The 14,278-nt window shown below is 46.5% G+C and overlaps 1 protein-coding gene across 3 annotated transcripts in view; it reads left to right on the top strand.

Moving 5' to 3' along the window:
• The window catches only part of LOC135908822 (uncharacterized), a 37,925-nt gene extending 27,208 nt beyond the window's left edge, over positions 1-10,717 (top strand). For 2 of the 3 annotated variants that reach the window (XM_070538354.1, XM_070538355.1), the window contains exons 4-5: positions 529-619; positions 7,560-10,717. In XM_070538354.1, the coding sequence (XP_070394455.1) occupies positions 529-619; positions 7,560-7,807 (339 nt within the window). In that variant the 3' untranslated portion in view covers positions 7,808-10,717. The remainder of the gene's footprint in view (positions 1-528; positions 620-7,559) is intronic. The other variant, XR_010566448.1, reaches the window with a different exon arrangement.
• Positions 10,718-14,278: the final 3,561 nt, after the last annotated feature.

Raw genomic sequence — 14,278 nt, 5'->3', positions numbered from 1 at the left:
TTCACTCCGAGGATGAGATCAAGAGAACAGTATAGCAGTACAAAAAAAACGCGATAATGTACAAAATGTCTTGCATGACTACATGGGCGGTGCATACAGCTATACGATGAATCCGCTGCACACTATCAGTGCAGAGTCCCATACCAGAGAAAGTAGTGACCCTTTTTAGTTGGTGAAAACACGTTGGCGGGCTGCTTGGGTAGAATCCATGATAGAGTGCATAAGCGCGACGGAACGAGGACGTAGAAAGAAACAGATACACAGAGACAGCACTGTCTCTGTGTATCTGTTTCTTTGTACGTCCTCGTTCAGTCGCACTTATACACTCTATCGTGGACCCTTTTTAGCTTACGACAAATAGTTTCATGAATAACGGAAATGGCGTCCCCAGTATCGACAAAGGCTTGTGCGGCTGCTCCCTCTACGTGGACGTGAATGACATTCTGCGGTGTAAACTGAGGTCGTAGAGAGTTCGATGAGCTTGAAGGTCTTGTCTCCGAAACTGCGCTAATCAGCTTCCCTCGGCAGGAGGTTGTCGACGACGCAGAGGTGACAGTGACCGTCGACGTGGAGAATTGCGACTGTGTGAACAGCGGTTTGAGAGCAAAGGGACTTGACGGTGAGTCAGCGGCATCTCTCCAACGACTATCGGCAGCATGTTGCAGTGCGTAGAGAAACTGGTCGAAGGCGCCATGGTTAGCGGAAATGTTACAACGTGGAAGCGCGCAACGTGACCAGCAAATCCGCAGGTGAAGCACATAGGCTTGTCACGCGTGCGCCAAATGTTGGCTCGGTGAAGAAGCTGGGGTGACTGCTGCGTAACAAGAGCAATGAGAATCCGGTGCGTTGGTGGAGGGGCGGAATATGGCGGCGGGAGTGGCCTTGCGATCGCGGCAACATAGTTCAGCGGCGGAGGTGTGACCCGAGACGGGTAGTCGGCATAAGAGAGCGGTGCCGTCGGAGATGTGAATAGAGGCAAGTAGCTTGCATAGGAGAGCTGTCCCATCACGGGAACTAGTGAGCGAACGGGGGCGGAATGCGTCAGATATATTGGCGTGGATGGCTCGTTGCATTCCTTGGGCAGGCTCCAGGCTATGAACGAGTAGCGATAGCTGAAGGGCTACTTCCACTCGAATGAAATGCTTCAGCTGAAGTTGATCAGTAGGATGGACATGGCCAGTGAGAGCGGCAATTGCTGAGACAGAGTGAGCCTGTGTGACACTTTGGGGGGTGGTGTTACGTTGGCGGTGCAATCGACCGTATCTCTGACATAGCTTGAAGGGAACGGCGACACTGAAGAGCTCTTGGCAAGCAGCATTGAAACCGCGTCATGCTCAGTAACCTTCGGAGTATGTTTGATTTTCTAATACTCCGTGATGGTTGAATTATCACAGCTGCAGAGATCCAATACATCCATAATATAGCTGGCAAACGTTCCACCAAGCTGTCGTGCTCGCTCGTGTAGTCACTGTTCGGCGCGCAGCTTGCCGACAGTGGGGCGACCAAACACACCGGTGAAATGCGTCTTGAACAAGGGCCAACTTGGACAAGTGAGATTCGTTATTCCTAAACCACGGCTTTCCCACCTCAGCTTGGTAAAATATGACGCTGTTCAGTTTTGTATGGTCATTCCGCCTAATTTGAGCGCTTACAAGCTCATAAGAGGATAGCCAGACTTCGACGTGGTGTTCTCCGGTCCTGCCGAAGCTGGCGGGGTCGCGCTTACGTAGCACGCTGACGCAAGTGACGTTGGCAGCCATGGTTAGCGGAAATGTTGTGCAGCCGATGTGGTGGTCGCGTTAGTCATGGTCTTGGTGGGCAACGTATGAATGCAGAGCTACAGGGTGACTCGAAGGATTCCAGCAAACTCCACCAAGTGTAGTGAGGTTTAAATGCAGAAGTGATAATCCCTAGCAGCAGCAAACAGCAAGAGCCCTCTTGCAATCACCGCACGAGTCGTTATCGCCGTCTTCAAGCTGCCAACAAAAACACTTAATTGGCACGTCTGCTTCCTTACACATGACATATTATTAGGCAAGAAACGGTGCGCGAAACTTCTTTGCATACAAGCTCGACACAACTACCTTTTCAATAAAATACAAATGCTCAAGATTAAGCACTTCTTTTTGGGCTAGTTGATAGCTGTTCATTATAAAATATGAAGACGTCAAATAAACAGACACACACGAGTGACACACATTGCGTCACTCTGCCTTGAGTCCGCGCTCAGGAAGTCGTGTGTTCACAAGATGGCATTGAGTTTCGACAATCAATTGAATAGGCTGGCTTCAGCTGGGTTCCCTGGTTCGCTCCTAACAGGAGTAGCCGAAAGCTTCATGCAAAAAATGAAGAAAAAGTCGGTGAGAGCTGGAGCAAAGGCCCCTCGGCAAGAGGTGAAACCGGTGGCTGTGCCGTTTGTGCACAAGGTGGCCCACAATCTGAAGAAGGTAGCGAGCAGACATGGCATCGCGCTAGTGTTTTCAGCCCCATGGAAGCTCGGAAGCTTTTGCTCCCAAATCGCCAAAACCAAGGAATAAAGAAGGGAAAAAGGCTGTGGAACCAAACATGGGCGACCTTTCATGAAGTGTGCCGAAGGGGTTGTCTACGAGATTTCCCTTTCGTGCGGTCGTTCCTATATAGGTCAGACCGGGCGCAGTGTTTATGAGCGTGTCAGGGAGCATGAAAGAAATGTTGAGCAAATGAAAGAGGGCCCAAATTTGCCTAAGCACATCGGGATCTGTCCCTCACGCTCTTGTGAACCACGTTTTTCAGATGTGCGGATTCTTGCCCGAAGTAAAGATACTAGAGCAAGGGAACTGGTTGAAGCCTATCACATAGGCAAGAAAGGCAGATTGTGCGTTAGCGATACTTCGATATCATTATGTAAGGTCGGGATGAGGTTTCTTGAGCTTCGTGCGCCATGAACGTTTGATTAGATGCTGCGTGAATAAATGTTTGCTCTGTGCGCATGTGTTGACTGACAGTATATATGTGCCTGCGTTCTGTAAATAAAACAGTTGCGAGTGGCGCCCTGTCCCGTTCTTTTCTCTCGTGTGTGCCTGTTTATTTGGCGTCTTCATATTTTATAATGCTAAAGATTAAGGTAGATCGGTAAAATTACCGCTGTGTTCATGGATGATAAGATTCGCGACTACTCAAAAAGAGTAACACAAACTGCATTTCACACTTTGCTTTTCCACCTCAGCATTATTGTTTTTTTTGCAAATAGCGCTCCATGGCTGGCTCTCCCGTTATCGCGTTCAGTATCTGATGGCTGGCACTCTACCGCCGTTAGAAAGGTATACTGTGCTGGGGTGCGCTTTGACGACAAGTACAGGATTTAGGCACGCAGATAAACAAACGGGAGCGCCCTAGCATGTGACGCTCATTAAACCTTCCCGTCTTTATGCACCATGTGTCCCTCGTAACTTGTGGAAAATTGAAAAAAAAAAACATGCACGTGCCAGGTAGCTGGACCAAAACAAGGTAATCTTGTTGCCGTCACACGGGGCAAGTCGGACTGCTTTTACTATTTTGCCTAATTACATCGTTAGGCAAACTTTCGGATTCCACTGCAGATATATTATATTAAGATCAGAAGAAAAAAGAAAGCCCGCAATACACGAAAAAAGCACAGCACCACTAGGTGCATGGTCTGAAGTGGCCCACTGCTATCTTCAAACTGCCGCCATAGTCTTCTACCAAAAGATAAATGCACACGTGAAAATATGCAGTAGAAAGCCACATTCAGTGAAGACGCCAAATGCGTCAGTACACCGTCCTTTTAGCTGTGACAAAAAAGAAACTTATTCTATAGGCGACAGTAAGATGGATAATACGCATCACATGGCTGTAGAATGATGTATATATATATACAAACAAGGGAAGTCTTCATAAAGATTAGTTGCTAGAACACACCCGTATGCTTGAGTGCTTCGCACTGTCGTTGTCTTCAAAGCGCACCTCGGTACACTATGCATTTTCAACTCTCCCAAAAAGCAGCTCTCTTAACGACACAAAGGCGTCAATGCAGAGGGAACGTGTTCTCACGCAAACGAGTGGCAAGGCGTTTTCTCCACCGTGCGTCAACTGTTCTCCGAGGCGCACGCGCTGTTCAGTTCTGCTGCCGTTACAGGCTCTTCCCTACCAAATTACGTAATGTCCCAATAAACGGTACCTAAATATTCTCAATGCGACATTTCTACGCCATTGATGGTGTACGATTTTTTTAATAAAGCAAACAGCGTTCTACAAGCGTTCTATTGGACTTTTGACTTCCATTGACATTCGTCATGGCTGGTTCCTGCGCAATTATTTTTCTCACTCTTGTCCTGGCTTAGCACTGAATAATGGCTAATATGAACTAGGCGTTGAATATCTAGCAATCAGGAATGTTCTTCATACTGTGACCAGAATGCTTTAAATAATTTCTTATATCTAAATACTGGTAAAAGGTAATCAAATCAATATGAATTCATACACAAATTTTGACTTACAGTAAAAGGATATGACACTTTGCAGCAATTGTACGTAAAAAATTGGGTGTAAAGCTAATCAGGAGCGTCAAATGTTCGCCCCAGATTGTCAAGGATATGCTGCTAAAGCCGTAGAATGGGTGACGCGTGACGCGTACAGCATGCATCGGGACACCAGGAACGTTTGTGGTTGCATGTGTTCACTCTGCGTACAGTAAAATAGCCCCTTCCTACGAAAATTGCTGCTACCACCATTTGTTGCTGCGTGTACGCTGCATGGTGCCGCCGTGAAGCGACAGTCAATTCCTCGCGCACTACAGAGCGGCCAGCGCCTAGTGGGCTCCAAGAGTGCCGCCACATCCGCAGCCCGTTCGATGAAGGTGACCCGCGCTCACGAAACTCCGTGTTCCCGCTCCGGGTTTTACGACCCGCCGGGCAGATAAAACTTGCAGGAGCCTATGCGTGGCAGGAAGGTTTGCTGCCATACAAGCGTACCAAGAATTATGTGTCGGTTGTGTGCAGGCCGTAAAATCGACGGCGAATCATAAACTGGCCGATATCTTAGTTTCTTTGCTCTCTGGTGTCACGCCTCCAGATTCAGGGCTCGTTATCCTAATATAAGCTTGCCGTTTATTCCACCTGTTCCTACTGATCTGCAGAATACTAATTTCATAAAGACTGGATTGCAATGTTCAGTCTCTAGCACATTCAGATAAATGCAGCAGCGGAGTTCTATGTTGGGTAATTTATTTCCAGCGAATAGTTACGCATTCTAGTAACACAAGTTATTCTTGGCATATATTCAAAATGTGAGCAGTGGAAAACGAACGTCAGTTAATTGTGAATCCCTAACTGCACAGAAGAGTTCGCAACTGGTATCCAACCTGATTCCCGAAATTTGAAATTAATTTCCATTGACGAAGTTTAGTGTTTTGACAGGGTGGGGATAATTCTACAAAGACTTCGAGCACGACAGCTAAGGATACATGTTCCCACAATGCGTGAAATTGTTTTAAATGGGGACCATGGATCTCTTACCTTTACACTCACAAAATGGACATTAACTAATCACATGCTCAGAATGATGTTATCAAGGAACTGCGGCATTTTTATTATTGATTACTTTAAAAAATACACGAAAGCAAACTTGACAAGCCTGCTATATGTAACCGCTGAGTCACTGCTGAAAAAATATGAAGCTTCAGGGACTCAATGTTTAAACGTATTGACACGTGTACATATATTTATCGGGCGACCACGTTTCGCCGCCTTACAAATGTTATCGCACAGCGCGGGACGCGCTTGCATGTCTGGGAAGTTTCTGGAATGTTATCGATGGTTCCATCCACTGTCTGTGACCGAACCTTGTGCAATCTGATTGCATGTGTGCACGACGCGAATAATGTAGAACTTTGCGGAAGGTGCGCGGGTCCCAGCGATTAGTCTGGAACGTTCGACGATTGATGTATAAAAGACGACGCGCTTGACCCACTGATCAGATTTTCGACGATCGCCGAGTGTGTCCGTCGCTACCGTTGTTTTTCGACTGTAGCCTGTTTTTGAGTGCACTGGTTCGCCCAATAAAATGCTCGTTTCATTAATCACAGTTCTGCTGCCCTCTTAACCGTCACTACCTCGTGACAATATCTCGTCATTGTTTCTTTTTGTATAGAAACGCAAGATTAACTTTCTTAAAGAGCTCGCAGACCAGAGAGAGTTGAAATAAGGTAGCAGGGAGCATAAATAAGCAACGCTATTCTACCTATTCCCTGTTTTTTTTAAGTGATCATGGTGATAAAATGCGATCAGATTATTTTATGGTTTCTGGCCTTAAACAGAAAACTAATTGGCGCTGAAATTATATTATGTATTAGCAGATTGTTTTTTTCACTTAGCCATACGTGTGTCGACCTAAGTTTAAAAAAATGCAATGCGCGGATAGCATACGTTGCGGTGACCGTCTTAGCCAAATTCCGCTCACGTATCAGTCGCATGGAGCTCGCAAACGCAGCGCTACGTAACTTTTATTTTTTTTTTGACAGCGAAGCTGTACGTGCCTCACATCCGAGCTTTCGTGGCGTCTGCGAAAAGAAATTTTCAGCAGTAGCAATCTATTGAACGTAGCCTTCTTCGTTGGTGCCCGTCGGCTCAGCCGAGCAAAGGCGCTCGTGTCACTTCTCGCGTCGAGGTCGTCCTCTTCTTCCCCTGCTGGCTCCGTTGCGGTTCATCATTCCAGCGTAGAATTTCACTTGTGTCGTGTAAATGGGGAGACTGCGTTTACGGGAGCATGAGCCATTGCTTAAAGGTTGCATGAGTCATTCATTGTCTTACGTGACGGACAGATTTAAATTTCACTTCCCTCATCGTGCTGGGGAGGCCACGTTTATGGGGGTATATGTCACTCCTTAATGAGGTATGAGCCGTTCATTGTCTCCCGTGGTGGAGGGATTTAATAACAGAGGTGACATGCGAGTATGTGCGCCTACTTATGGTCACGATGACCAACGATCAGGACAATAAACATGTTCGTACATTTGCTTAAAATTCTGTGTCCCCTCTATGTCATGCGCTAAGCAGCTTCGCCGGCCACCCACCTTCACAGCGTAGAATGGCTCATGATTTTTTTTCAAACACTCTCTTTTCAACAGTAGCCTTCTCTTTAGCCTTTTCGGGGCTGCCGGCGGCTGCCATATTTCGCCATATAACAGAGTCCCATACACTGCTTATATTGGCCAAAAGCTCACATTAATCAGGGAGCGTGAGAATGTTATAGTCTGTTCTTGGTCGGCCGCGCCCGCCCATGTTGCTATGGAACTTTGGCTACATTGCTTTAGCCGGGGTCGTAACCTTCGGCTGGCGCTAACGTCGATTAGTCTGGAACACTCAAATAACCTCGAACTACGCGAAACCTAAGTCCAGACCGCACGTACCCATCCTCTACCTGCCGTGCATCGCGATGAATTGCAGTTAATGCCTACATGAAGTGCGCGCCAATGCGCGATCTCTCCACCCACTCGTGGCTGGACGACAGTCGAATTTAACGCTGCAAAGTGCACAGTCTTGGTTTGTCTGCTTCTCGTGCAGGACACAGCCGGTTCGCAGCTCGTAGCATGGTCGGTACAACGTATGGAGTGGCGTCTACGCTGGCCCACTGGAATAGCTGGGCCTGCTCGCTATCTGATACCGCGGCCGCCGAGGGGTCCCGTGACGAGCCCACTCGCCGTCACACCACAAGCAGTGTTAAGGAATTAAGGCGCTTTATCTCACCGGCTTCACTTTATCGCCGCCAGCGCCCCTCTGCTCCTTCGGAACAGAGGGGCGCGAGTGCTTGAGAAGGAGTGAGTGCGGTGAATACCATAATCGAAATATCTGCGCTCGTTCTCAGGCATTTTCAAAACTTATTTCGGTACTATATTCTTAGGATGTATCATACTCACTCAAAGGCGGTTTTCAGGCTTCAAAGAAATGTGGTTCAGGGCACCTTTAACAAAAGGAAATATATTTTAGAATTGAGAGATACGTTATCTTCCACCAACCCCGGGGCAAAATAAGACAGGTTGAGTAACCAGGTGCATGGGTCCGCACGCTGGCTTCGTGAGCACCCTCATTACAGCTCGTGCACAGAATTCCTACACAGCCTCCACGACTTGCATACCAAGCACTGGCAGTGCCATTGGGGGAGAACCATGTCGATGGCAGAATACCTATTTTTCACATCCTCGTGCACTCAACTGGTGCGCACGTCTAGGTTTTGTTAAGCTTCCTCTGATTTCTAGTCTTCAGGGTGAGGGAGACTGCAAATTTAGTGGGAGCCTTTGCCAATGAGGTGGGCTTGTTGGAAGATGGGGTGCGATGTGACCTCCCTTCTGCGTTATTTTCTTAGTCTGGTACTGTTGTTGTTACTAGAGAAATTTCATGGAAACTATTAGCACTTTAGCAGGCTTTAGTAGCAGCTTTGAGAAGCGCCTCCGGGGCGTAAACAAAAAACTTGTCATTTTCGAAAAAAACATATCATCATCGACAAAGGTTGCACTGGATGTCTTTCACCTATATGGCGGTACTGTCGTTGGCTAAAATTTGGGACACATTTATCTTTTGGGGACGATTGGCGGCATGACTGCACTTAACAATCTATTTTGCAATAGCTGTGTAACATGTAATAGTAGGTTTTGTACGTTACAATAATTATCATGAAGAACGGCATATACTGAACGACTCGTACTCACTGATGCAAGGGTGTAAGCTTGCGCAATGCTGTTAACAGTTCATGCCGGTGTAACGCGCAGCGAATGAATCGCTTTAGGAAAAGTACAGAGCCGAAAGATGGCTGTTGCTCCTCTGCACATTTCCTAAAGCCATTCATGCGCTGCGCACAACTCAGTTACCAAAGTCAAAGGGTTTCATTGTATAGCTCCACATGTGCAATGACCGAAATTGGCGCCACACGTGTTCATTGACAAGCAGTAGATAATCACTGGCGCAAACCCAGTTGCCCTAGTCAGCACGAAAGAAGCTTCTTGAAGAGCGGCGCTTAAACTATTTCACCTACCCAATGACTGAAGTTAACGTCAAAGAGGATCATTGATGAGTGGTGCATACCCAGTGTCACACAACCATTGACCCAAGCTGTCCGACCGTTGGTCTCAAACCCAAGTCCCGTAATAGTTAAGTCCAGTGCTTATGTCATTCGACCTGCTCCCCACTTCCCACTACCCACTGACGCGAATCAGCGGGAATGTGGTCAGCCACGGGCAGACATATAGAGAGCCCGCAAACTGGGTAAAGTTTACAAAGCATGCTAATTGCAATAAATGACAAAATTGTCATAAAGGTACCATATGAAAAGTGCTCTATATAAGTGATTCTAGGGCTTACGAAAGCCTCCTTGGCGCGTTCTGAACCTGTCTGAAAGTATTAATCAAGTGATTTTAGCATACTGTATGTTAAGGCACATTCAGCAAAAATATTGTAAAGGTGTAGCTATCGTGAACGGAAGCGATAAAACAAAAACTTTCGTTCATTTTGAGCAGTACTCGGACACCCTTCTACTTATTCGAAACATTTGTTGATATGATTTCTGACCCTTTCGGAAGACATCAAACGCATGGGCATTCAAACCAACCTTGTTTCATCCAATATTGAGTTTAGTCCCACGGCACATAATAGTGAAAGTTGCTGGGTAACAAAAAAAAATTAACGTTAAAGATAGTGAACATGCAAAGTTAGTGAAAGCGTAACCTTTATTGCGCGTTTTTATAGGAAGTGAAATGAGTTATGGCAGGTTCCACATAAAAATTGAAGCGCTTTCATATGAATTAGTATTTCTCGCAGCTTCGGTGAAACTCAAGTGCACTCATGTCAACGAAAAGCAGGCCATGGCCAAACCACCTCAGCTACCTTTTGCCTAGGTTGGGCTGTTTTTTTTTCTATTGACTATTTTCTGCAGCCGTGGTACGTGCTCGTTTTGAAGTACGCTGATACCTCACCTGGATATCCAGTTTTTCCTCTTTTCGTATATTAAACAAAAATATCGAGCTGAGATTGACAATTTGGCCCGTCTCTCACGCGCACGTTTTCAATTACCGCGATAGCATTGTCACGGCTGCTGTGCTTGTCATAACACCCTGTTACTGACGCACTCGCATCGTGGCGACAATGCTGGAACCTCTGGGGGAAATTGAATGTCTTTCGCGAAATGTACCGGCCGTAGCCTCCATGTCCAGGTGTTCGTGCTGGTTTTCTCTCGCTTGTGGTTTATGTATAACGTACCAAACCATAGCACGGCTCATGCAATTGCGGGTCTGAGTAAAAATAAGTCGTGTTTTCCTGTTTCATACGAAGAGATATTTTTGTGCTATCGTATAGCATAAGCATAAGCTGAACCTTAACCACAAGCTCCTGTTGGCGGCGAGGCAGCGCCAAGAGCTTGAAAGTCGTCTTTCGCGAGTATCCCCCGAGAAGGACGTTGGAGTTGAAGTGCTCTGTGTGAATTAAAGTTTACTGCCTATGACTGATTAGGTAAATGACATTGTACTTTTTTATCTGAGTCAACTTGCTCTAAGAGCTTTGGCATGCCGACGCTGGAAGTTCTGTCAATCGTGCGGTTTCCAGCAGAGAAATATAATTAGTGAAGGAGGAACCCCATACTCATGATTTTCCCATTATTCAGGCGATATATAGTTCCAGGTTTTTTTAATTGATTTGCCACTGTGGAACATTCTTCTCTATTTCTCTACTTTTCAGTTGCGGTTTTATCTCAGATATTCTGTATTCTTTAGTTTTATTCCACATGTACACTCACCATATATCATATATAATCCAGTAATGAGCAAAACGAGAACAAGGTAAAAGCGGAAGCCAACGTTTCGACAAGTGGATAGTTTTCTTCAAGACGCCTCGCCTTAAAATGACAAGTCCACTGGTCGAAACGTTGGCTCCCGCTTTTACTTTATTCTCGTTTTGCACAATGTCTTCAATTTCCATCTCCCGCCTTCCCCGTGTTTTCACCATATTCCACTGGTCGTTTTGAAAGAGAATAAAGGAAACCGAGGGCCGGAATTTCATTAGTCGTGTCGTAAGAAGCCAGCAAACAGACAAAATAGACAGCATAAGGGAAATTACATCTACTTATTCCCAGAATTAAAGAAATGATAAACTAGTGGAAATGAAAGTGCATGAAAAAATTTCTGACCCTCCCGTAATAGAGAGTAGATGGAAGCATGAAATGGCAACCTGTTGGAGATGATAATACCTACAATATTAAAATCGATATAGTGCATGTTCGCAATGGCACACGCCACCACACCACACCGCACCATGTCATACTGTGCACTGGTCCATTTGAAGGCTGTCCAGCTAGAAGACGAGTGACAGAGTGAGTTAAGACTTTATTGAGCTCTAGTAATTGTGTTCTTCTGCGGCTGGGCGGGTTCGGGTGAGGTAGTGTGTAGTGCTCTCATCGGTTTTTTATTGCAAAGGAAAATGGCAGAGCGATAGGAGCAGCGTTACTGCATGAAATTTCGCCAGAATCTGGGCGACAGCCAAGTGGAAAACATTCGGAAGATTCAGACGACTTTCGATGACGATGCTATGAGCAGCACGCATATTAAGGAGTGGTACAACCGCTTTAAAGACGGCCGCACATCGGTGGAAAGCGAGCCACGCTCCGGTCGGCCATGAATGCGTCGAAATGACCAGGTCATTGCCGAACTGAACGCTGTGGTGATGCGGGACCATCGTGTAACTATCCGAGATATTGCGGGGAGGTGGGCATCAGCCCTTTTTCTACACATTCCGCTATCACTGAAAATTTGGCCATCAAGAGAGTTGCGGCGAAATTCATGCAGAAGCTGCTCACGGTGGAGCAAAAGCAACTTCGTGTTGAAGTCTCACAGGACATGCTGGATTCAACAGACAGTCATCCCGAAATCATGAACACCATAATCACTTGTGACGAGTCTTGGGTGTACGTAAACCAAATACCAGTCGTCACAGTGGAAGCATTCCACGTCACCAAGACCAAAGAACGCCCGCCAAGCGCGCAGCACCGTCAAAGTGATGATGACTGCTTTCTTTGCCTCGCGCGGTGTGGTACCCCACGAGTACGCGCCACAGGGTGAAACAATCACCAAAGACTAATAGAAGGATGTCACCTGTTGCCTACGTGATGCTGTGCGGCGCAAGAGACCGGAATTGTGATCAACAGGAAATTGGCGCATCTATCACGACAATGCTCCTGCATATTCCTCGCACTTGATTCAGACTTTTTTGGCAAAACACCAGACTTCTGTGGGTCAACAGGCTCCTCACTCCCTTGATATCGCCCCCTGCGACTTCTGACTATTTCACAAAATCTAGAGTCCATTGAAAGGACCGTGATTGTAGACAAGAGAGGGCATTATGGCTGCAACGACAGCTGAGCTAAACTCCATTCCGAAAGAGGCCTTCTCGGAATGCTTCAATGGATGGCAGCCCCGCTAGGAGAAGTGGGTGGAGTTTCAAGGCGACTACTTTAAGGATGATTAAGTTTCCAGCGCTCCAGTTATGCCTGTTTTTTTCTTGCGTGTCATTACACACGGGGGTGGCAGGGAACCAAGAGACCGACAGGATAGTTGGAGATTACACTAATTACCGAGCGTACAACATTGACAGTCTTGGGGGAAGCCGCGCCAGTACCCCGAGAATGCTTGGTCATTTTAGACAACTACAGAGGCAGCAGAAAGCGGTACCCCCATCGCGCAAGTGCCTTAGCAGGAAGAAGCTTTCGCATGGAGACAACTGCAAACAGCGCCGTACCCTAACCTTAACGTGCTGAGTTAAGTGCACCTCACACTATTAAGGACCAATGTCCATTGTGCAACAAGGAGCCCACGTTATACCATAAACATGGACACGTCAACAAACTCACGTAGCTAGAAGAAGAAAACCGGCTGAAGTCCACACAGCAGGCAGAGTAAGGTGCCAGGGGGACAGAGTGCACTACCCAGCTAGAACAACATTGAATTGAATTCGGTGGTTCTACCTGTAAAAACCACGACTTGATCTTGAGGCATGCCGTAGTTGGGCACTCCGGAATAATTTTGACCCCCCTTGTTTCTACAACGCTTTGGTGCCTTGTATCCCACTTTAATTCCTGCCTCTTGTTACGGTATTATTCATTAGCTCTACGCCATCATCATCTCTCTTTTCTAAGGCTGTTTATTGGATTGCAAGTACCAGCCTCAATTTGTCTCCTTTTACCCTTACTGCCTCTAGGTTGACCTGTTTCTTCTTGAACAATTTTTCTCTTTCTCTCTTCAAATACAGGTGAATCCTACCCCTCGCTAGCCTATGGTCACTACACTTTACCCTACCTATCACTTCTACATCCTGCACTATGCTGGAATAAGCAGAAAGTATGAAGTCAATTTCATTTCTTGTTTCACCGTTAGTGCTTTTCCAGCGCTAGCTTCTGTTACTACGCTTCTTGAAGGAAGTGTTCATTATTCGAAGCTTATTCTATTCTGTGTATTCTACCAGCGCCTCTCCTCTAGCGTTCCTAGAATCGACGCCAAAGTTCGCAATTGCTTGTTCACCCGCCTCCTTTCCCCCACTTTTGCGTGGAAATCGCCCATTACTGCAGTATACTGAGCTTACACTTTTCTCTTCGCTAGTGCCATATCTTCATCAAACTGATCTACTTCCTCATCATCGTGACTGGATGTGGGGCGTAGGCTTATACTACCTTTAACCTATACCTCTTATTATGTTTGATTACGACGGCAACTACGCTCTCATTAATGCTGTAGAATTCGTAAATGTTGCCCGCTATGTCCTTATGGATTAAGAATCCTACACCGTATGGATTCTTATCTAGGAGACCTCTATAGCAGAAGACATGTCTGTTATTCAGCTATGTATGAGCTTCACCCATTCGTCTAACCTAACTAAGGCCGATGATGTCCCAAACAATATCTGATATTTCCTCAAAGAGTCATGCTCAGCTAGCCTCACTTGAGAGGGTTTGGGGTTTAAAAGTTGCAACGGTCACTTTCAATTGACGGCCTGTCGGGACCCATAGATTCTCGGCACCCCCTGCTGCTTTACATGTCTGACCACCGCCTTGGTCAGATGCTCCGCAGCCGCTGGGCACTTAGGGCCATTGGGTAATAGAGTGAGTCATTTGGGAGGGAGTGGCTGAATACTGCACCAGAGAGGCCAATTCCTGTTCTGGTGAGCGAGTGTCTTGTTAAAGCTTAGTGGGCCTTCCTTGTTTGGCTGTACGTGGACAAGCCCCACTCCTTCTCGGCATCTTTTGCCGGTGA

Source organism: Dermacentor albipictus, chromosome 1 (genome assembly GCF_038994185.2).
Source record: "Dermacentor albipictus isolate Rhodes 1998 colony chromosome 1, USDA_Dalb.pri_finalv2, whole genome shotgun sequence".
Classification (NCBI taxonomy): Eukaryota; Metazoa; Arthropoda; class Arachnida; order Ixodida; family Ixodidae; genus Dermacentor; species Dermacentor albipictus.
The sequence above is the reverse complement of the archived record's forward strand: the minus strand, read 5'-3'. Positions and strand labels throughout refer to the sequence as shown.